At 41.2% G+C, this 24413-nt stretch overlaps 1 protein-coding gene across 2 annotated transcripts in view; it reads right to left on the bottom strand.

Annotated features, from left to right (window-relative positions):
• The window catches only part of hivep1 (HIVEP zinc finger 1), a 75176-nt gene extending 60573 nt beyond the window's left edge, over positions 1-14603 (bottom strand). For both annotated transcript variants that reach the window (XM_084166457.1, XM_084166459.1), the window contains exons 1-2: positions 14516-14603; positions 11493-11623 (exon numbers count right to left, since the gene is read on the bottom strand). Coding sequence is in view for 1 of the 2 variants with exons in the window: in XM_084166459.1 (XP_084022585.1) it covers positions 11493-11532 (40 nt within the window). In the remaining variant the exon portion in view is untranslated. The remainder of the gene's footprint in view (positions 1-11492; positions 11624-14515) is intronic.
• Positions 14604-24413: the final 9810 nt, after the last annotated feature.

Below are 24413 nucleotides of genomic sequence, written 5' to 3'. Positions count from 1 at the left end.
GCAAAGTGAAAAAATATATTTACAAAATTGCCAATTTATTGAAAATGAAATACAGAAATATATCATTTACATAAGTATTCACACCCCTGAGTCAATACAGGTTAGAATCCCATTTGGCAGCAATTACAGCTGTGAGTCTTTCTGGGTAACAGGGTTCATACAGACAGTGGCAAGTCAAATTCAAGGACTTATAAGTACTTTTTGAAGCACTAATATTTATTTTCGAGGACCAACAATTGGTAATAGTTCCTATTATGCAATTGTTTGTAGTCGCCACCAGGTGGAAGTATATTGCCACAACCTCATAAAAAAAACATTTAACTTATTATTCATCACTACCTTACAAGTTCTACTCAATAATACCTTGTTTCACTACATACATGAATGGCAAGTCAGTACTGATAATGTTGTAATTTGAGTAGTGATGAGCAGAGTTTTGGGACATGCCTACTGGTGAACACACATTTCCTATTCGCATTACTACACAATTCCAGCTTAGTGACTGTATTTTTATTGGGCATTTGGAAATCTACTACTTAATAGCTACGAAAAAGTGTCTTGCTTCCGACTGGCAGCTTTAGTGTCGCCGGACGGGAGAAGGGCGGGTGGGCTGTGTGAGGAAAACGGCACGTGAACGGAGGAGCACGGCTGCCGCTTAACAAAGCGGAATATCGTGGGTGCCCCGTGAAAGGGGCGATTGGTAAAAAAGTTCTGGAAGTTGTTGCAGAGAAAAAGTCACATAATGTAGAACTGGCGCCAGCGCAGGATGCAGCGTTGTGTCTTTCCCCCTTCATGTGGCTCTTCAGGGCCGATTCACCCATGCTCGCAATGTCAAAGTCTGACGCATTTGGTTGGGTCCAGTGATGTAGTGGTAAAAAAAAGTGGGTAAACTATAATGAACAAAAATATAAAATGCAACATGTCTAAGGCACTGCATCTCAGTGCTAGAGGCGTCACTACAGACCCTGGTTCGATTCCAGGCTGTATCACAATCCGGCCGTGATTGGGAGTCCCATAGGGCGGCACATAATTGGCCCAGCGTCGTCCGGGTTTGGCCGGGGTAGGCCGTCATTGTAAATAAGAATTTGTTCTTCACTGACTAGTTAAATAAAGGTTAAAAAACAAAACAAAAACGTGTTTGTCTCATGTTTCATGAGCTGAAATAAAAGATCCCAGAAGTTTTCCATATGCACAAAAGGCAGGTTTGAATCTACATTTGCCTGGCATTTTAACTTTCGATGTAACGTTTGGCGGCGCCTAATCAGTCAGTTCTGTACCTGCCTGGCTGAGTGGCAGTCTGGGTGGAATGAGCAAGCTCGCCTGGCAACCAGAGCGCGAAACACTTGAGGAAATAAAATGCAAGACCAATACATTTTTCTAATATTTTTCATAATCATTTATTTGGTCATTTTCTGTTCTCCTCTCAATTTAACTCAAGTACTTTTCAAGTACCAACTTGAGAAAATTTCAGATTTTCAATGTATTCCAGTACTTGAATTTCAGAGTGCCAAATTCAAGTACTTTAAGCACCTCAAGAACGCTGGGGTAAGTCTCTAAGAGCTTTGCACACCTGGATTGTACAATATTTGCACATTATTATTTTTAAATTCTTCAAGGTCTTTCAAGTTGGTTGTTGATCGTTGCTAGACAGCCATTTTCAAGTCTTGCCATACATTTTCAAGCCTGTAAATAGGCCAAACAGGAACATTTAATGTCATTTTGGTAAGCAACTCCAGTGTATATATTTGCCTTGAGTTTTAGGTTATTGTCCTGCTGAAAGGTATATTCATCTCCCAGTGTCTGTTGGAAAGCAAACTGAACCAGGTTTTCCTCTAGGATTTTGCCTGTGCTTAGCTCCATTCCGTTTCTTTTTATATATTTTTTTACCTTTAACGTCAATTATCTATGATTTCATATTCGCATATGTTGTAGTTTAGACCCTATTTTACATAATCTGAGGTTTTTGTGTTGTGCCCACCATCGGTTGAGACACAACATGCTCTTGAAAAATGGGTGGGTGTCATTTCAATCATAGAAATATAACTCGAATGGGCATATCCCTTCAGACAACTGCAATTTATCTGGTACACCATTGAATTTAAAATGTTATTGAAATCGTAATTTCTAATTAATACCACAAAGATGGCCACCTGCCCACCGACTGTTGAATGTAAATTTACACTGAACAAAAATATGTTACAGTTCATATAAGGAAATCAGTCAATTTAAATTAATTCATTAGGATATGGATTTCACATGACTGGGAATTCAGATATGCATCTGTTGGTCACAGATACCTTAAAAAAAAAAGTAGGGGCGTAGATCAGAAAACCAGGCAGTATCTGGTGACCACCATTTGCCTCATACAGCGCGACACATCTCCTTCGCATTGAGTTCATCAGGCTGTTGATTGTGGCCTGTGGAATGTTGTCCTACTCCTCTTCAATTGCTGTGCGAAGTTGCTGGATATTGGCGGGAACACGCTGTGTACGTGTCAATCCAGAGCATCCCAAACATGCTCAATGGGTGACATATCTGGTGAGTATGCAGGGCATGGAAGAACTGGGACATTTTCAGCTTCCAGGAATTGTGTACAAATCCTTGCGACATGGGACCGTGCATTATCATGCTGAAACATGAGGTGATGGCGGTGGATGAATGGCATGACAATGGGCCTCAGGATCTCGTATCTCTGTGCATTCAAATTGCCATCGATAAAATGCAATTGTCTGTAGCTTATGCCTGCCCGTACCATAACCCCACCGCCACCATGGGGCACTCTGTTCACAACGTTGACATCAGCAAATCGCTCATCCACACGATGCCATACACGTGGTATGCGGTTGTGAGGTCAGTTGGTCATACTGCAAAATTCTCCAAAATGATGTTGGAGGCAGCTTATGATAGAGAAATTAACAATACATTATCTGGCAACAGCTCTGGTGGACATTCCTGCAGTCAGCATGCCAATTGCACGCTCCCTCAAAATTTGAGACATCTGTGGCATTATGTTGCGTGACAAAACTGCACATTTTAGAGTTGCCTTTTATTGCCCCCAGCACAAGGTTCACCTGTGTAATGATCATGTTGTTTAATCAGCTTCTTGATACGCCACACCTGTCAGGTGGATGGATTATTTTGGCAAAGGAGAAATGCTCACTAACAGGGATGTAAACAAATTTGTGCACAACATTTTAGAGAAATAAGGTTTTTGTGGGTAAGGAACATTTCTGGGATCTTTAACTTCAGCTCATGAAACATGGGACCAACATTTTACATGTTGCGTTTATATTTTTGTTCAGAGTAAATGGTCATGTCTATTCTATTATCTATATTTCTATGATTTCAACACGTTTTCTATGGAGGACTGACAGTATAATTGACATTAATGGTTAAAAAATGTCATTTATGTTCATAAAAAAACATTTTTCAAGAAATTATAAAATAGTTTGACAACCCTGTTTGTAAGCTTTTAAATTATAACAAATCTCAACCGTTTATCTTGTCCAGTGACGAAGACATGGATGTCTCATGGTATGGTGGGGTATGCAAAAAGGGTAAACTTTGAGCACTTTTATCTCTTGAATGTTTTGGCATTCAAGTCCAAAAAGTAACTTTCTGAGTACTTCTACAATGGGAAAATACTGTATGTATGGAAGGTTTCGTTCAAATCAAAAGAGGATTGAGTTCAAATGGATGTACCCTCAGCCTTGGCTAAGAACAGGATGTCTCAACTCTGACAAGTAAATTATACAGTTGGTAATCAATTAATGAAAACTGTCTTGAGTTCAGTTAAAGGGTAAGGCACATTCTGAGAAGTACTGAACAATTGGTTTCAGATACAGAAGAAAAAAAAATTCACTGCCTTCTCAGTACGACGCACACACACAGGGCCTTCTCTGCGCAGACATGTGGGTGGTGTGAGCACTGCTATTAGTCACCATACAGCGTCTGATAAACAGGCAGTGTGTTTGACAAGACATTCAAACCGAAACCGTCTGAAAAGAGCGCATGGTTTGAGAGGAGGTAGGAGCAATAAAAGCAAAAGTAGGCCTCAAACCGTGCGAGAGAGAGAGCGAGAGAGAGAGAGAAAGAGAGAGAGAGAAATAAAATAACACAAGCGTTCCAATCCCACAGCTTAAAAAATGAACTAGTACGAAAGTCAACTCAACTGCAGCTCAAGGGCCTTAGAGTCAAGTCGTGGGTTGGGTTCCCATCCAAGTAACTACCAACGAGTTCTGGCCTATTTCATTGGAAATTCACATCCAAAAATATCTAATTACCTGAATGGACTGCTGTCATCGGAGATTGTTGGAAATTGGCCATCGGATAAGTGCTTCCTCAAGAACAGATGTTCGCCGGTAATGGAGAGGTCCTCAGAGCAGACCTAGACCTGCCCTCTCCTCTCCTCTAGGCTAGGCTAGGTGATTTGTCAGTGAACTCCCACCTCTTAGAGAAAGAAACACCCCCATCGTGATAAAAAAGCTGCTCTTGGCAACTGGAGAGAGACCCCTGATGGTTTGAGTCCCGACCAAATGGTGGAAAAAAAGGTATTCTAATGTTGTTAAGAGTTACGGCTAAACTACATGTTGAAAATCATAGGTCTACTTTTCCGTTGTTTAATATAAATCTATCACATTGGCTACGGTCTCTGTGGTGGCTTCCAGTGAACAGTAAAACACACTGCCGTTTCCCTCTTGTAAAGGAGACGGGTTAGAATTTAACCCACATTACGGATGACAAAGTGAACAGCCGGGGTGTGTTTTTTCAACGTATTCAATTTCATTCACACAAAATATGACCATAAAAAGTATATTTTGTCTCCCTTGTCCCCTCCCTGTCTTTCTCGCCTCCCTCCCTCCCTCCCTTCCTCTTTACTCTCAAAGTGAAAGGCTTCTCCCGTTCTCAGAGGTCACCACTAAGTTAAACAGACATCCCTGAACCCGTCCCTGCCTGTCTGTTGTACTAGTTACTGTTGCTAAAACCCTGTGTTCTTCCTGCCTCTGGGGCAGAAGTTCCCTTCGTGGGAATCTTGCTAGTTTCAAACACACTCATTTGAAGGAGGAGGTACTGTACAGTGCAGAGGGACTGGTTTGGCTTCCTAAGCATGACACAACGTGTAGAAATCCATGCACAGGAGTCAGGGTTAGCTCTTTCTCTGCACCATTGACTCAACTTACAGTAGATAGACAGACACTATACTATACAACATACTGTTTGATTGATTTAACCTTTATTTATCCAGGACGTCTCATTGAGATCATGAGACCTATTTTACAAGAGAGACTTGGCCAGTAATATAGGGCATGCTTGTTGGGCTATTTATTTAGAATATTAAGAATCTGGTGTCAATCATCCAGGGTCCAATCCAGCGCTGGGGAAAGTGCTTACTAAGCTGACCTAAGTGCTTACAGGGTGGGGTCTCCTCTCCTGGAGGAGGACGTAAGTATGGAGGGAGAGGGAATCTCCCAGACTGCGTCCCAAATGGCACCCTATTCCCTTTATAGTGTACTACTTTTGACCTGGGCCCATAGTGACTTTTCAGACCCTGACCCTGCGGTGACCCTGAGCTGAGAATTCAGAGGGATTCACTGGAGATCAGGACAGAGCAGGGCAGGGGAGCAGTCAGCAGAGGCCTGGTAGGGCATAGAGCTAACAGAGGAGAGGAGCCAGATCAGCAGCACAGAGCACTCTTAAAGATCCACTGAACACGCCGATTGGCACGTGTGTTTTTCTGTTGCTCAAAACTAGACTTGTTTCCTGACCGATTCCGCGTTCGGTTAATGATGTTTGTCCCCCATGAGACACTGCAGACACAGAAGCCTATTTCACTTCCTGAAAATCCCCAGAATGAATCTAACATAACTCAAGAAATCTGTAATTAATTGACGTTTTAGTGGCGCAATTGTACAACTAAGGTGTGTGGTGCAGTATTTCTCAAGTAAAGAAATGTGTGACGTGTTGTCTTATGTAAACAGTCTGCTATTGGATAGAGAGCAATCACCGCAGCTGTTCACCCCATGTTAGAGGGAAAATGGACATTGTCAAATCAAAACCCAACCTTCATTTACCCGTTGTGACGCATGGATGTTCCAAACCCCGTTTTAGACAAGACTGACTTTATGACCAAAATTATCCTATTTACACTTTGCTCTAAATTTTGACACTAGAATAACTGTTTTTGACTCATATCGCTACCACATAGGATGTTTTCAAAGGGATTCGTTGCTTTTAAAGGCAGTCGCTCTTTAACCTCTTGACCAAATAGAGGAGACAAGATATCATGTTCCCCTTCCCCCTTCTGAGTGTGCTAGTTTTGGTTAAGGAAATACAATCCTGTAAATAAATAAATAGGCCTAACTACAGCAAATGCATTACACAAAGAAGAAAAAAAACATTACTGTGTCCTTGAAACCATAAAAAGCCCAGTGAATACCCTTAATACTGTAAATACACGCACCAAGCAGGAAGAAAAAACACATTACTGTAGTCTTGAAACCATAAACAAGTGAGAATGAGTGTGTGTGTGTGTGTGTGTGTGTGTGTGTGTGTGTGTGTGTGTGTGTTTGTGTCTCTCCCATATCTCTAGTTTACCGTGTGAGTTAGATCAGGGACTCTAACCCCAAAATACCTGGCAGGAATTAAGTCATTGATTGCAGATCCATGGGTTGATTATTAACAGACTACATCCCAAATGGCATCCTATTCCCTATACTATGTAGTGCACTACATTCAACCAGGGACCATAGGGTAATGTAATATATAGGGAATAGGGTGCTTATTGGGACACAGCCAGAGTGATGTTGGTATGGTCAGAAACTACCGTATTGGTGAAATATTCAACTGGCTAACAGAGCCGTTACACACACATCACACACTATATCAACCTAAGCTATTACCCAGTTAATGCAATAGCCTATACAGTTTGCAGAGATTCAATTGATTTCTCTCTCTAAAAGGGTACAAAAATGTAACACCTTGTTAAATGTGTGGGCCCCTGCATAGCAATTGTTCACCATTTTGCAGACAGTGTTTTGGTTGCTAAAGCAGGGGTCCAGACATACTGAGCCTTGGTGAGATGAAACCTTTTATATGACAGAATGAATGCAAGCTAGGTGCTATAATAAAAACTGGTGTGGTTAACAAGGCTGGGCATTTTCAGCAGCACAATAAAAAGGAATATGAGGTGAGGGTAGCTAGAGGGTGAGCTGAGGTGCTATGCTACTGCAAGTCAATACAGACAAAAAACACCACATAAACTGAACAGTACCAGTCAACACATCATAACGTTTACAAGACCAGTGACATAAATAATCCAACACAAGAAATAATCCAAGGTCATGGACACTTGTTATTGAGAATAATTAGATTTTCAGCAAATATATAGAATTTTTAATCATAAAAAAAAGCAGATCCCGAGGAGCTGTGTCTCAATGGTGAATGTATGTATGACTGCCATAGAGTGTGAATCTGTCAGTCAGTGATGGGGGAAGTGGCAGGCTAGACCAGGGGAAACTACTGGCGCATGCCAAGCCAGAGCTGCTTGGAAACCAGCTGTTTGAAGTAAACAGAAGACCTGGATGGGGGGCCGGAGTTCCTGACTTCTTGCTTGCCTACCCGCAAACTGCATCACAGTATTTCTGTCATCTTGACATCACACACACACACACACGCACACGCACACGCACACGCACACGCACACGCACACGCACAGGAGCTTCACCCTGTTTTAAACTTCACCTGTTTGCACCCTACCCATCCAGCTGGGTTGAGAGTCAATAAAACAAAGAATCTTGTGTATCTCGACAGGACCCAATGTGAGAACCTAAAGAGAATACATGGAGACACACAGACACACACACAAGGGTGGTTCCCTCACTGACATGATTGTTGGTAATCATGGTACCAGTAGTCAGTACAGAGCTTCAAGACAAAAATAAAATGGAGGGAACTTTGGCCTTCAAAACTGACAAACTGATTTAGATTATTTTCAAAAATATTGAACTATTTAAATGGCCAAAGCCACTGTTTTTTTTCCTGGAGTTAGATATTTGTTATAATATGTTTTTATCACACTTTATTAGACTAAAAAGAAGCAACTTTACTAGCCATCTTATCAATTCCGTCAGGCTACATACAGTAATGTTGCCTTGAGGTCTGAGCATTATCATGTGATGGCACGAGGCAGTTTGGGGAGTATTTTAGTACTTTATTAGGATCCCCATTAGCTACTGCTAAAGAAGCAGCTACTCTTCCTGGGTTCCACACAAAACATGACATATTACATAACATTAATAGGCAAGTACTGTACATCACTAGGACCGAACTACTTAAATTTAGAATGGCAGTTACTTCACTCAATTCCGGCTTCAACTTCGACTTACCGGCCCTGGGCTCTTTCTGTAATTCTGACCCAATTTACGGGCTACCCAGAAGGAAACGCCAACGTTACAGAGGCAAGAGGGGGGGATCCTGGCAAGATTAAGGCGAAGGCAAACCCGGCCACCTCTTCACTCCATTCTACTGGCCAATAATAAGATGCCAAGAGCGTGCAAAGCTGTCCTCAAGTCAAAGGGTGGCTACTTTGAAGAATTTAAAATATAAAATATAATTTGATTTGTTTAACACTTTTTTGGTTACTACATGATTCCATATGTTTTATTTCATGGTTTTTATGTCTTCACTATTATTCTACAATGTAGAAAATAGTAAAAATAAAGAAAAACCCTTGAATGAGTAGGTGTCCAAACTTTTGACTGGTACTGTACACTGCTGCTACTTTTTTCTTTTAGGGGGTAGATCAGCTTTAATATTGCAGATAGATTGTAACTTCCATCAATGTAATTGTCTGCATCACTTCCAATCCCCCATATGTTTTTTTCTCTCTCATACACACATATACATACATACATATCTATACATATCCTTTTTTTAAATATATTTCCCTTTATTACTTTCCAACCCCACCACCCCTTCCCTAATTGGAGTAAACTAGTGAACAACAATGCTTAGGCCTCTACTTCCAGTTTATACAAACTATATACATTTTATGGACACAGTCAATTTTACAATAATTATATTTTGTTTGTTTTTACTGCTGAACTTCCTCTACCCTCAACCTCTCCGATCATTTTCATGATGTCCATCCGGTTTGCTTCTATATGCCATATCTTTCTAACTGTGTTCTTTCACAAAAGCTGCTGCTACTTTGTTTATCATATATCCTGATGCCTAGTCACCTTACCCTTATACATATCTACCTCTATCGATCCAGTATGCCTGCACATTGTAAATATGGTACTGGAACTGACCCTGTATATAGTATGCTTACTTACTTTATCATGTTCTTCTTTTTTTATATTTTGTGTTTTTGCTCTACCTTATTATTTTCAGTATTACATTGTTATTGATTACTGCATTGTTGGGGTTAGATCTTGCAAGAAAGGCATTTCACTGTACCTGTGCATGTGACATTAAACCTTCAAACTTTTGCCTTCATAATCATGTGATTCATAGACGCTACTGAATGTTGCACACGCACAAAATAAAATGGAATGGGAGGAGGGTGCATGGAGTTCCCAAGAAGAATGTTACAAGGATCTGAGTGGTATGACACTCACTTCAGTAGAGAATGTTAGTTTGCCTGTGATAGCATGCCACGCCACGCACTGAGCAGCATAGCATTTCCTGTCTGACTAATCAACCCCTGAAGAGGAGATGTGATGGAACAGGTCAAAGGTCAAAAGCCACAATACAGAAGCTGTAAACTACCCCATGTCTATTCAATATACAGTACCAGAAGCTGTAAGATACTCTTCTACTATTTGTAATGGTGGATTTACATCTACAGGCACCAAGTAATAAGCACTATTCTTTTTAATATATCTGATCCTCTCATTTCCTTGAGCTCCTATTGAAACTAGTATTGAGAAACTTCAGAGGGAAAAAGAGAGGGAGACTACAGATGTTGGATCTTAATTTCAGCCAGTTTGCTACAGCAGGAAAAAAATCCTGCAGCATCAGGAAATGTGGATTATTATGTGGATAAAAATGCATGGATATTTCTGTAGGGGTTGATACATTTTTCATAAGGGAAAATCAAGTCTGAAATTTCAAAGTGGAAATTACAAACTTCAGAAGGCTCAAATACAGTACAAGTTGGTGGTCCTCTGTAGCTCAATTGGTAGAGCATGGCGCTTGTAACTCCAGGGTAGTGGGTTCGATCCCCGGGACCACCCATACGTGAAAATGTATGCACACATGACTGTAAGTCGCTTTGGATAAAAGCGTCTGCAAAATGGCATATTATTATTATTAAGTTAAATTTCCGCCATTGCAGGAAAGTTCTCCTGCAAAAGGGTGATCAAATTAAGATCCTACTTCTGTATGAGAGGAGACTATGGGGTAAGAGGAACAGAGGAATGCATCAGAGAGAATGGGACATCCTTGTTCACTGCAGTACTTGCATGTGTAACAAAACAAAATCCATACTTTGCCAGAGGAAACAATTGAGGAAAGATCAATCTTCCTTCCATTCCTTAATTAATTAGGTCCTGCCTTTAAGTGACAAACATTTCTTCTTTTTAATTTGCTCATTCACATTGATTGATCCTACATTTCTCACAGCTCATCAAAATGATGTTGCCCCAAACCCAACCTTTAGACCACATATGGACAGCTGGCATGGATATACCCACATTACTTGACATTTACATTACCTAGCCCTGCTACTAATAAAACTGGGCGGTTTCCACTCTATAAAATAGTAACTGGTCTAATGTGGCTGGGGAAATGTACTATTCCACAGTCCTCCATTGGGTAATCTGCTGTTATAAAACTACATTATTTATGTTGTTTGGCCAAGTAAGCTCAAAGCAATTGTAAACATAAGCCGTAATAGCCTACACACTAACATATGGACTCCAACGACATAAAGGGAGGTTCCACCATAGAATGACACAATTGATTCTAGTTGTTTACTATAGGTTCCACAGCACATACTGATTGGAAAACTAAGCACTAATAGTGAAGACAATTGTGTAACAAAAGACAAAACGGAAAAATCACATAAGGAAAGTGGACAACCATGACTCAGCAGATTCTATAGACATTTGGTCAGCAAGTGTGGACAGAGAAGTGGGTAGGGGGCAAGTGTGGACAGAAGTCTGTAGGGGACTAGGGGACTGGGGTAGAACAAGTGGCTCAGTGATCCCTTCTTCTATCTATCTATTTCTCCCTCCATCTCTCGCTTTTCAATATTAAATTAAAGTCTGAACTAAGATTACCTTTCTTTCTATTTTAAAGACCTTTCATTTGTTTACCCAGGATAGTACACTTAACAATTTACAGGGAGTCCTGGGTTTGATCAAATCTATAAAAACATACACATTACATAGATACTTTTTTTTAAACAACACAGCACACAGTAGCATGAAATGACAGACCTACACATTCAGGCATTTAAAACGCAGCAATTCGGGTTGGCAACTCACCTTTAAGGTTCTTCGGGTTGTTCTGCTTGGTTCGCGGCATCTTTTCTTGTTGGTTGTTTCACTGACACATCTTCTGAAAGGTGGTCAATTATCTAATGCAGGTGAACCTCGAGAACACCCTCTGGGTTAATCTACAAAGCACACATACACACACCAGAGAGGGTCAGTGTCAGCTCAACACACCGAAGATCAATAAACACTAAGCAGCCCTTATCTTCTTACTAAGTGTGTGTGCGTGTGCGTCTGTGGCTGTCTATGTGTGTAGTCTCCCGTCCTCTCACTTGGCAAGAATCAGAAAGGACACTGCTGTTGTTGAGTCTGTCAGTTTAACAGTTGTCCCTATCCAAATTCTAATTCCAGTCCAAACGTACACGGTCTAAATTCTTATTCTAGTCCAAACGTACACAATATCAATTCTAATTCCAGCCCAAACGTACACAGTCTAAATTCTTATTCCAGTCCAAATGTACACAATATCAATTATAATTCCAGCCCAAACATACACAGTCTAAATTCTTATTCCAGTCCAAACGTACACAGTATCAATTATAATTCCAGCCCAAACGTACAATCTAAATTCTTATTCCAGTCCAAACGTACACAGTCTAAATTTACCTAATTCCAGTCCAAATGTACAGTCTTAATTCTTATTCCATTCCAAACATACACAAAAACAAAGTCCAGTGAGCACAAGACGTTGAAAAGACGTTTATCAACGTCTTGTCAACATATTTTGCTCATAGGGAGGCTCCCGCTAAGTTTGATGGCATGGCATAACAATATGCAATACAGCACCATTGACAGGGTGCTCCTCTGACCGATATCAGGTGAGTTCTGGACAGGCACTGAGATGTGAATGCATCTCTCTCCATATAAATCTAAACCCTGGAGTGGCTATCTATAGTCTGATCCAAGCCAAGCGGAGATGGCTGTATTTTTGGTAAACAACTGATTGACAAGTTCATATCAGATATGCTGCCCTGCCCTTCGCTTTGACGACACACGTTTCAGATGACGAACAATAAGTGTCTGGCGGGGAGTCAGCGCCCCAGGGTGCTTAGGCGGTTAGCGGGCAGGGCTACTATCAGACGGATCTTCTTGTAAAAGTGAACACTCCATAGATCATTGCATCACCATCAGACCTAAGCAAACACTGAAAGGGCATTGTGATCTCATAGATGTACGTTATCTGTTTGATCTTATTGTATTGCTGCTAATGATGCCCTTTTTACAGTGGATGAAAATTGACTAATTTTAGGCTTTATGCAAATCTGAGCTCTGCAAAAGAAACATCAGCAGACAACATCAGCAGTACGTTGAAGCTAAATGTTACCAAATCTCGACCTTTCAAAAACCCAAGGCAAAGCAAAGCACAAGCAGAATGAACGATCAGCAGAGCTCCCTCAGTCCCTCCCGATACATTGCTATAGACATGATCTATAGCCTACATACAATTCACATACATTGCTCTAGTCTATATATTATCTATACATAAAAATAAATGCATTGAAAATGACAAAACCTTTTACATATTCTATTCTGTTTTATGCTTATAGATAATTCCCTACATGATCTTCCTGAAAGAACCTCTTGCCTGGTCATAACAATCAACCTAGATCAATCCCATCCACTGTACATTATGTTCCACCATCCAGTCTGTTCCGTTTACCAATGTTACATAACAGTCACTTACTACAGCTGTAGGATTTTTCACCATATACTGCTACACGTGCGTTGCTACAGCAATGACATCATTGAGCTCGAAGAATATGTCGACAGTAATGTACACAGCGCATGCACTAGGTCACGGAGCCCAGTATGATCGACAGTGAAAGTCATACAATCAAACATGTTTAGAAGCTCCCACCTGGCTCGCGGCGAGAACGAAGGACAGGTCGAATACCTTCAGTTCAGACGATGCTGCTGATTTGGAGGAGAGCGAGACGTGCGTGTGCGGCGCGCGTGTCAGCTGAAAAATATTTGAGTAAACACCCCGAAACTGACAGCTTGATGAGGATGCCACAATAAGCGGCTGAGTAAATGATGCACTAGGCCTAGTCCTATAACTGCCCGAAATGAATGCTGTCATTGAATCCCTGACGACAGATTTACGCCTCATTCAACACACACCTTGGAGGATTCCTTCCAGTCACCTTGCAGCAACATTGTAACCGCATGTAAAACAATGGACATGAGGTCCTGCATTATGAAATATGAATACTGAATAGCCAAACCCCTGTGACATAATCAAATTCCTCTATCTATCCAACCAATACCGTTGGCTTCAAGTGACACATCTAAACAGGTAAACAACCCTGTTTCCTTGTAGCCATTCATCAATGTCCTTATACAATACATGTTACATCACAACATTTCCATCTTATTGTGAGGGAATGCAGTCTAAATAAAAAACAATGACTGGGAATAGCGTATTTTCTAACAACACATGAACGCGCTTTAACTGAGGGAGGAGTCAGGGAAAACCCCTCGCTCTCTGCAACACTACCGCGGCACTTCCCTAATTCAACATTATTTCAACACTTTGTCATCTGTTGCATAATATCTAGGTAAATACTAGCTAATGTATCAGATAAATGGCAATACATCAGGCTTACCTATTGGCGCAAAAGACAGGCACATTCAGTAGCACTTTGCGTAGCAAGCAAGATAGCAACATTACACACACCACATTAGAATGCTGCAGACGTCTAACGTTACACCAAAACAACGATGCTATGGTAAGCAACGACTGTTCTGAAAGCTTGACTTGTTTGATCCTAAAATTTCACATTCCTTCTTTGCAAACGAGAAAGCACAGGCGTGAGCTAAAATAAACAAAACGGTGAATACATTGAGAAAATAACTAGCCGAACCAGCAAGAACGTCACCGACAGGCGTTGAAGCCTACACGAGCGCCCCGTGAGAGCACTGCCCCAGAACACCTCCCTATGCATGCAGCCCGAAGTGGCAACCACATTTACGTCAAATAAATATCCACAAACTAAATTCATATATATACTTACAAGTGAGGTCTTAATAATTGTCAGGGATTTCTGGTGTAACACACCTTAACGCTTAGGGTAAAGGTCTGTTTTTGTCTCTTCTCCCTCTCTCTCACTTTCTATTGCAGGAAACAGACAGGCCCACTGACGTCAACGGGGGTCCCGTCTCCGCCTCCCAACCACAGGATGTCATCACCGGGAGGTATGCGACGATCGAACTACGACTGGATAAATTACTAAAAACAATATCAACAGGGCCTTATCTTTTATCATATTAATAAAAATATATTTAAAACGTATATCAAGTAAGTTTAGACCACATTTACGACTGAAAACCTGTCTAAAATAGTGTTTCTTTGAAGCGTCGTTTGTCGTGCACCCCCTAAAGATCTTCCCTTCGCACATAGTTTGGGACTGACGGTTTTCCCGGAGGTTCCTTGTTGTCAGGTCAAGTTGCGCCCATCCACTGCCGACTGGGCTTTCCCATGAAGATCTCCCATAGCAATTACTAAACCTTTATTTTAAAGCCTAACAGACTTTGACCTTGCCTGAGGTACTGAGGAAGGGTGAGTTTGAAAATCGAAGATTATATAGCATAGTTCAAAGCAACACTAGGGTGCCATACAGTGATTGCGGTCGGGTTTTGTATAGCCTGCATTATTGTTTTTTCCCCAATCATAGACAGAGTATAAATCCAATTTAATTTAACTTGTTTTCATTTTAATGAAATTAAAAATGAAATTGTATACTAGACTTCTATAATAAATCGTATAAGATGCACCCAGCAGAATACTTCATACTTCACTGTTACTGAATTGCATTTATGCAAACTAAGAAGGCCTATTCCCCATGGAATTGTATCCTGCACATACATCTTGACTTTGGATAGAGTCTGCCTTCTACTTCCTAATTATTTTGTATAACATGACTTTCCAGGTTCCTACATTTATAAATAGTACATTTTACTCACACAATAAAATGTGTTGCCTATTTGATGTCCACATCAGGTCAAGTAAGATAAGCTACTATGGGAATTGTATCTATGGGAGTTTTATCTAATGGAGATATACTTCAACATACAGTAGTTGGAATTCTTGCTACTGCAATAAATTGAGTCACAGCACCCCATTGTCTGCTAAGAGAAGATACATGTGAATTCAGATGATGCTGTGTGTGGGTTATTTTTAACCCATGCCTGTGTGCCTCAAATCATGATGGCTACCACTGTGTGTTCAGCTATGACACATCACCTAATGAAAAAGGTCAAGGTATATTTTTGTCATTGCTAACAGAAATACCTCACTAATGAACGTGCGTGGCAGAGGTGGCAGTTTTTCTCTGTGGCACAGATTCCCCACACAATGGTCAACAACCTGGTCAAAAGTAAGGCACTATGTAGGGAATGGGGTGCCGTTTGGGACGCAACCTATGTGCACTAACGTGCATTTTTGAGGGAGGGAGATAACGAATGGATACAAAATAGCTTCACAGTGAATTTACTATTTTTAAGGGCATGTTGCCAGGCCAAGCTATTTTTGTTGGAGGAAATAGCCCACTGTGATAAATGTTTTCTGGACTCGACCTAATTGCATCTTCAGTCATTGCGAAATATATTAATTTATATATTGTGTTAACTGTATGAATAGCTGCTGGGTCGTTCCACGAAATGAGTGACTTTTGCGTCCCCTTTAATATTTTAAGTAGAAATTGTGCACCGATTGAATTTTAAAAGCCTGTTATATTCCATGAAGTTCCCTTTAATATAGAACACATGGAGAATTCAATGAATACAATTTTTTATATGAATAAAGACTTGCTAAAGTGCCAAAATTCAGCATTTTGACATGTCACTCCATGCACCTCCTGTAACTTCTAGGAAGATTTTAATCAATTTAACCCCAACATTTCTCCAACTTTTCACCATCATTGTAAAGCCGTAGTTATTTTGTTGCTTTGACAAAGTAATTTCTGCAGATTATTTTTATTTCATGTGATTCATGATTCATTGTAAGGTAAACATATTTTTATTAAGGTCAACCCTGTTAGGTGAACTGAACTCTCGTTTTAAAATGGTGAAACTATTCCTTTTTATATATTATATTATTTTCAAAAGAAACATTGAACATCTAATAGTCAAATCATAGTGTAAAAGCAGGTGAGCTAGTTCTACTCTTTTTGTAACATTTCTGGTGTTTTGTGGGGGAAAACTGAGTGGGTCGAGCATAACAAGTCAACCCTGTTACCCATAGATAGACAGGCTAGAAATGTTTTAACAATTACAAAAACAATTGTGAAGCTTACATTAAATGGCCCCTTCCTGTTGCACATAATAAGCTTCCATTTCCCCTGCCACAAGGAGATTTATAATAATTAGGTGGGTGCTTACATTTGTCTTATTTCGCTCATGTACAAGTGTTAATTATACATGGGTGGGTTGGAAATTTGTTTTTTGCATATCCCACTCCGCCTGAGACACCCTCTGAGACTGGAGTCATAGCCAGGGATCAGACATTATTGACGGCAACCCTGTAGCAATTAGGGTTAAGTACCTTGCTCAAGGGCACATCGGCAGATTTTTCACCTATTCGGCTTGGGGATTCAAACCAGCGACTTTTCGTCTACTGGCCCAATGCTCTTAACCGCTAGGCTACCTGCCGCCCATTTATGGCTGATTTCAGATTAAATCTCAAACTTGTTACAGTCAACCCTGTCACTTTATTTGGCACTTAATAGGCACTTACTATAGCTATTTTTTTTTTTTTTTTGCTTCTTGAGATGGGATAAACATGTAGTTTATGAATTTGAACATGTGCTCTTTATGACAATGTTAAAACTAGGTGAAATGCAAAGTTTTTTTTTTCACCAAGTTACACATCTCAGAAGAGCTGTGACCACACTGGTCTGGAAAAGAGTGTGTTTGTTAATGCAATAGTCGCTCAGAAATTGTGCGACGGGTTTGATTGGTTCTCTCAAATGTTGAGACCTTTCTTTGTTTGAATTTGAAAATCCAACCGTTGTAATAGAAGGGGGCGGCGCTCGGGGGCTGTGTGTGGCTGTGGGTGTTTGAGAAAGACACAGAGAGCCAACAAGTAAAACCACATCCCGACAACATCAAAGAGCCATTCCAGACTCTGAAGTCAGAAGGACTGTGATAGTTAGGTGCTAATCAGACTACCGAATTGGTGGAACGACCCTGCTAATATCTCTAGGTTTCTGTCGTTATTGCTTTTCGGTCTTAGAAAACTCAACAAGGCAGTAAAGATTTACGAATTACTCCCATTACATTTTTTTTTGTTCATTTCTATAATGGTGGCCAAATTGTGTTTTCTGTCAAAGTACAGAAAGAAGTAAGAAAGCACATGCTCCTTCTACAGTCAATGCACTGGTACACTTTCTGACACTACACCAGTGTCACTAGTCACAGAGTGTGGTCAATCTTCCATTGAAAGGTCCATTGAAAGGTGGTCCTGTGAGATCTGCCCACCATCACATCTCAGACTACCTGTAGAGTAGCATGACTAGCCCACTCACCCATTATGACTAACCTTTTTCCACTGCATCCTACCACACAGAACATAGCCTATAGAATACAGTATGTGATATTAGTACATTTTGACAAAGACAAGTTTTGCTAAATATATCAAGTTTATGTTGGTGTAGGTCAGTTTATTTGAGTGAATATATTCACATATGTACATTTATTCAGTATGTACAGTATGTTATGTGTTTCCTTGACCTTGAGCAAATGCATAATACTTTGAATAATTAGGGGCAAAATAATGGGCTGATCTCTCTATCTAATATTATAAGGTGTATGCTATTAGGAGTTCAGTTGTATAACACAGACTACAGAAGACGATAATGCAGCACCGATATGATCTAAAGGGCACTCTCCCACACATCCGTCTCATTTTCTCGAAAATAAATAACCTAATTTGCATTCACCACTGTCTTCCCACCCACGGAGCTAAATGTTTTATTATTTCAGAGAAAGAGAGAGCATGAGGGTGTGATATGAAATATTTTATGTAACTGCTTTTCTTCCATGTGTCGATTTCACCAGTATCAATGAGTCAGTGTGTAGAGAAAAATACATACTTCCCACTGTCGAACAGACCCTTGGCTCACTAGCCGGGGTAAAGATCTTCAGCAAGCTCTACATGAACATGGGCTTCTGGCAGATCCCGCTAGCCGAGGAGTCAGTTAAGCTAACCTTCATCACACCTTTCGGACATAACTACTTCAACCGTCTGCCTTTTGGCATCGCTTCAGCACCTGAACACTTCCAGAACAGAATGGTGACAGAGGTCACTGAAGGCCTGGAAGGTGTGGTCTGTCACATGGATGATGTGTTGATCTGGGGCCAAACACAGGAGGAGCATGATTCAAGACTTCATGCCGCATTGCGGAAGATGGAAAAAGCCGGCTGAACTCTGAACATTGACAAATGTGACCTGTCAAAGGAGGAAGTGAAGTTCCTGGGGCACATTATCACGTACAAAGGAGTACAGCACAACCCGACAAAGACAGAGGCTGTCAAGGAGATGGCAGAGTCATCCAACGACAGCGAGCTGCAGAGTTTTCTAGGAACGGTTAACCAACTGGGAAAGTTCATCCCTCAGTTAGCAGAAAAGGACAAACCTCTCAGAGACCTACTCTCAAAGCAAAACCACTGGTACTGGGGGGCCGACCAAGTCAGAGCTATCAAAGAGCTGAAGGAGGAGCTGACATCCACACCATGCTAGCCCTGTACAACCCAAACAAAGAGATCAAGGTGTCAGCCGGTGCGTCTTCCTACGGACTAGGAGGAGTGCTGCTGCAGAAGAAGAGCGAGGAATGGAGACCCGTTGCCTATGCTTCCCGGTCTCTCACACCGACCGAGCAGAGATACGCTCAAGTGGAAAAATAAGCTCTGGGGCTGACATGGACATATGAAAGATTCAGAGACTTTCTCATTGGTCAACACTTTCAACAGGAAACTGATCACAAACAGCTCCTGAGCCTTCTGGGGAACCAAACCTTGGACACCCTTCCCCCACGAATCCAACGCTTCAGGATGAGACTTATGAGATACTTCTACATGATTGCTCATGTCCCTGGAAAGAGTCTGCACTTGAAGAAACTTTCAAAGTTTGACTGACCTTATGTCTTAAAGTAATGATGGACTATCATTTCTCTTTGCTTATTTGAGCTGTTCTTGCCATAATATGGACTTTTACCAAATATTGCTATCTTCTGTATACCCTACCTTGTCACAACACAACTGATTTGCTCAAACGAATTAAGAAGGAAAGAAATTCACAAATTAACTTTTAACAAGGCACACCTGTTAATTGAAATGCATTCCAGGTGACTCCCTCATGAAGCTGGTTGAGAGAATGCCAAGAGTGTGCAAAGCTGTCATCAAGGCAAAGGGTGGCTATTTGAAGAATCTCAAATATGAAATATATTTTGATTTGTTTAACACTTTTTTGGTTACTACATGATTCCATATGTGTTGTTTCATAGTTTTGATGTCTTCACTATTATTCTACATTGTAAAAAAAAATTTGTAAAATTAAAGAAAAACCCTTGAATGAGTAGGTGTGTCCAAACCATTGACTGGTAGTGTATACAGATGAAGTCGGAAGTTTACATACACTTAGGTTGGAGTCATTAAAACTTGTTTTTCAACCACTCCACAAATGTCTTGTTAACAAACTATAGTTTTGGCAAGTCGGTTAGGACATCTACTTTGTGCATGACGCAAGTAATTTTCCAACAATTGTTTACAGACAGATTATTTCACTTATAATTCACTGTATCACAAGTCCACTGGGTCAGAAGTTTACATACACTAAGTTGACTGTGCCTTTAAACAGCTAGGAAAATTCCAGAAAATGATGTCATGGCTTTAGAAGCTTCTGATAGGCTAATTGACATCATTTGAGTCAATTGGAGGTGTACCTGTGGATGTATTTCAAGGCCTACCTTCAAACTCAGTGCCTCTTTGCTTGACATCATGGGAAAATCTAAAGAAATCAGCCAAGTCTGGTTCATCCTTGGGAGCAATTTCCAAATGCCTGAAGATACCACGTTCATCTGTACAAACAATAGTATGCAAGTATAAACACCATGGGACCACGCAGCCGTCATACCGCTCAGGAAGGAGACGCGTTCTGTCTCCTAGAGATAAATGTACTTTGGTGCGAAAAGTGCAAATCAATCCCGGAACAACAGCAAAGGACCTTGTGAAGATGCTGGAGGAAACAGGTACAAAAGTATCTACAGTAAAACAAGTCCTATATCGACATAACCTGAAAGGCCGCTCAGCAAGGAAGAAGCCACTGCTCCAAAACCGCCATAAAAAAAAGCCAGACTACGGTTTGCAACTGCACATGGGGACAAAGAAAGTTACTTTTTGGAGAAATGTCCTCTGGTCTGATGAAACAAAAATAGAACTGTTTGGCCATAATGACCATCGTTATGTTTGGAGGAAAAAGGGGTAGGCTTGCAAGGTGAACAACACCATCCCAACCGTGAAGCACGGGGGTGGCAGCATCATGCTGTGGGGGTGCTTTGCTGCAGGAGGGACTGGTGCACTTCACAAAATCGATGGCATCATGAGGAAGGAAAATTATGTGGATATACTGAAGCAACATCTCAAGACATCAGTCAGGAAGTTAAAACTTGGTCGCAAATGGGTCTTCCAAATGGGCAATGACCCCAAGCATACTTCCAAAGTTATGGCAAAATGGCTTAAGGACAACAAAGTCAAGGTATTGGAGTGGCCATCACAAAGCCCTGATCTCAATCTTATAGAACATTTGTGGGCAGAACTGAAAAGGCGTGTGCGAGCAAGGAGGCCTACAAACCTGACTCAGTTACACCAGCTCTGTCAGGAGGAATGGGCCAAAATTCACCCAACTTATTGTGGGAAGCTTGTGGAAGGCTACCCGAAACGTTTGACCCAAGTTAAACAATTGAAAGGCAATGCTACCAAATACTAATTGAGTGTATGTACACTTCTAACCCACTGGGAATGTGATGAAAGGAATAAAAGCTGAAAGAAATCATTCTCTCTACTATTATTCTATTTTACCACCCAGAAGCCCCCCCAGCTACAGCAGCTCCCTGCCCCCCTTCTCACGCTCCCCTGACCCCCCTGCCCGCTCTTCTCGCAGGTACCCCCGCACCCCAGTCAGCTCCACCCCCTTCACATCACAACAACAAGGTGCAGAACAAATCCTCCACCCCTTTTTTCGTTGCAAAAGGTTTCAAAACAGTTAATTTTCAGTGCCCTAATGAAAACGACCCTGGTGTGTTGAAGTTGGGCCAGGAAAGAAGCTGGCACACACTGTGGCCCGTGTTGTCCACCCTGGCCTACATGCTTTTCCCCCTCCATGCCTTGGTGCTGCAGAGAGATGTGTATTTTTCTGTATGCTCACATGGTGACTGTATGTATGTAAATATGTTTTTATGACGTTATAGTGCAGTTCTGAGTTTGTCTCAGAACTCAACACAGCACTTTAATATTCTCTCTTCAATGGGTTTGTAAATACACTGTCATCCTCTACAGCTGTATGGGTCAGTTTTAGTTTTTAAGTTCTGACACATTAGCCTATTTCTTTATGTTACCTTTAATTATGTCCCATTCTTAAGACCTAAACTGTAAAATGTATAAAACCTCTCTTTAAAGATACAAGTTCCTTGTTAGTACATTTTGTATGGTGTGGATGTTTGTAATTTAACTAATAATTGTCTGTGTTCTTGGGTATCATAGTTGAATAATCATTCAATATTTGTTTTCCTTTGTATAGATTCATAGAATTGTTAAGAAAATCAAAGGATGCATTGTACAAAAAAAAGAAATAAAAACTGAAATAAATCATTCTGTCACGCCCTGACCTACAGAACTCTAGTTAGTTTGGTCAGGGTGTGCATGTTGAGTTCTATGTGGTGGTAGATCTATGTGTAGATCTAGGTTTTGTATGTCTATGTTTGGCCGGGTGTGATTCCCAATCAGAGGCAGCTGTCACTCGTTGTCTCTGATTGGGGATCATACTTAGGCAGCCTGTTTTCCTGCCTGTGTTGTGGGATTTTGTTTGTGTTCGGTGAGTTTGGCCTTGTGTGTATAGCCTTCCGACGTCACATTTCGTTGACTTTTGTTGTTTTTGTATGTTTATACGGTTTAATAAACATGGATGCATTTCACGCTGCGCCTTGGTCTGACCCGTCCTTCAATGTCCGTGACACATTCTCTCTACTATTATTCTGACATTGGTGAAGTGGTGATCCTAACTGACCTAAGACAGGGAACTTTTACTAGCATTAAATGTCAGGAATTGGGAAAAACTGAGTTTAAATGTATTTGGCTAAGGTGTATGTAAACTTCCCACTTCAACTGTATATGTGGATGCCATCCTGGAACAGCTTCCAGCGAGTGTTTCCTACATGGACAATCTGAGCGAACAACTCAAAGCCGACAGTGTGCTCAAAAGTCATGACAATGTGTCAGGAAGGATGGTCGGAGTTCAACGGATGCGAAGGACCGCTGAAACTGTACTGGGCAGAATGCGCTTTTCTAACAGTGCACAACAGTCTTCCGTTGAAAGGAACAAGACTTGTCATTCCATCAGCCTTACGAAATGATGTCCTCACTAAGCTGCATGAGGGTCATCAAGGTGTGGTCAAGTGCAGAGAACGGCCACAACAGGCTGTGTGGAAACTGAACAAACTTGTGCTTAACTGCAGGACGTGCATCAAAGAGCACACAAACCACACAGAACCACTCATACCATCACAACTTCCTGAGAGACCCTGGCAAAGACTAGGAGCGGACTTGTTCACTCTGAAAAGCACCACCTACCTGCTAGTGGTGGACTACTTCTCAAGGTATGTGGAAATCGCTTTGTAACACAGTGCCAATACTCCCATCGCTGCTAGACCAATCACTCCCAAACACAGCTGCTGTCAGCTCAGAGTAAAAGGAGAGAAGGAGTGCGGATCAGCAACGCTTCAACAAGCGTCACAGAGTCAGCGACCTTAGCAGACTCCCACCTGGAAAACAGGTGTGGGTGACTGACTCAAAAGTCACAGGAACAGTGCTGAGGGAACATGCAGCACCACGATCCTACATGGTGGAAATTCCCCACGGGTCTCTTGGCAGGAACAGACATCATCTCATCCCAATGGATGGACCTGAGAACAACAACACTACGCAGGAGAAGATTCAAGTGTCTTCTCCACTCCAACACACCGCATTGCCAGAACCACCAACACCCAAGGTAATAATGAATGTACCCGCTACACCCAGAACAAGCTCTGGGCGAGCAATAGTTAAACCTCAAAGACTGGATTTAAAAGTCAGAGCAACAAGAACAAAAGACTGAGCTCAAAGTAAATTTAAAAAATACAAAACATCAGCTGTCAAGTTGTTACAGTTCTAACTTACCTGTGGGGTAGGTTTGTGTGAAAATAAATGAGATATGCATTTTGGGTTAGAGTTAAAAGAAAATATTTTATGTTGATGACTATGTTGAAATGTTCCAAAAGAACTAGGCAGGAACAGACCTACCGACAGAAGGGCAGAATAATCCCTTGAGGTCTGTTGAGACAAAGGCAGTCTACACTTTATTCTCTGTAAAGGGGAGATGTGGTGTTATTTGCATATTGCATCCTGATTGGCAATATGCTCATGAGGACCTGTGGAAATGTAGGGGTTCATGAGGAAAGCATCTCTCTCTCAGGTGGCTTGTACTGTGAAGCAACGTCAAGTTAGCAACAAATGTGCCTTCATAAAGATACACCGTTAGTAGTTATTTTACTCACGTACAGAAAAGTTTGATTACACGACATGGTCCTCCTCATCTTCGTGCTCTCCTTCTCAAACTGAACAGAACATAGGCTAGTCTGCATGCAAGATGCGTTTTTTGGACTA

This window comes from Coregonus lavaretus (genome assembly GCF_964263955.1).
Source record: "Coregonus lavaretus genome assembly, chromosome: 7".
In the NCBI taxonomy this organism is placed as follows: Eukaryota; Metazoa; Chordata; class Actinopteri; order Salmoniformes; family Salmonidae; genus Coregonus; species Coregonus lavaretus.
This window is presented reverse-complemented; position numbering and strand designations above follow the sequence as displayed.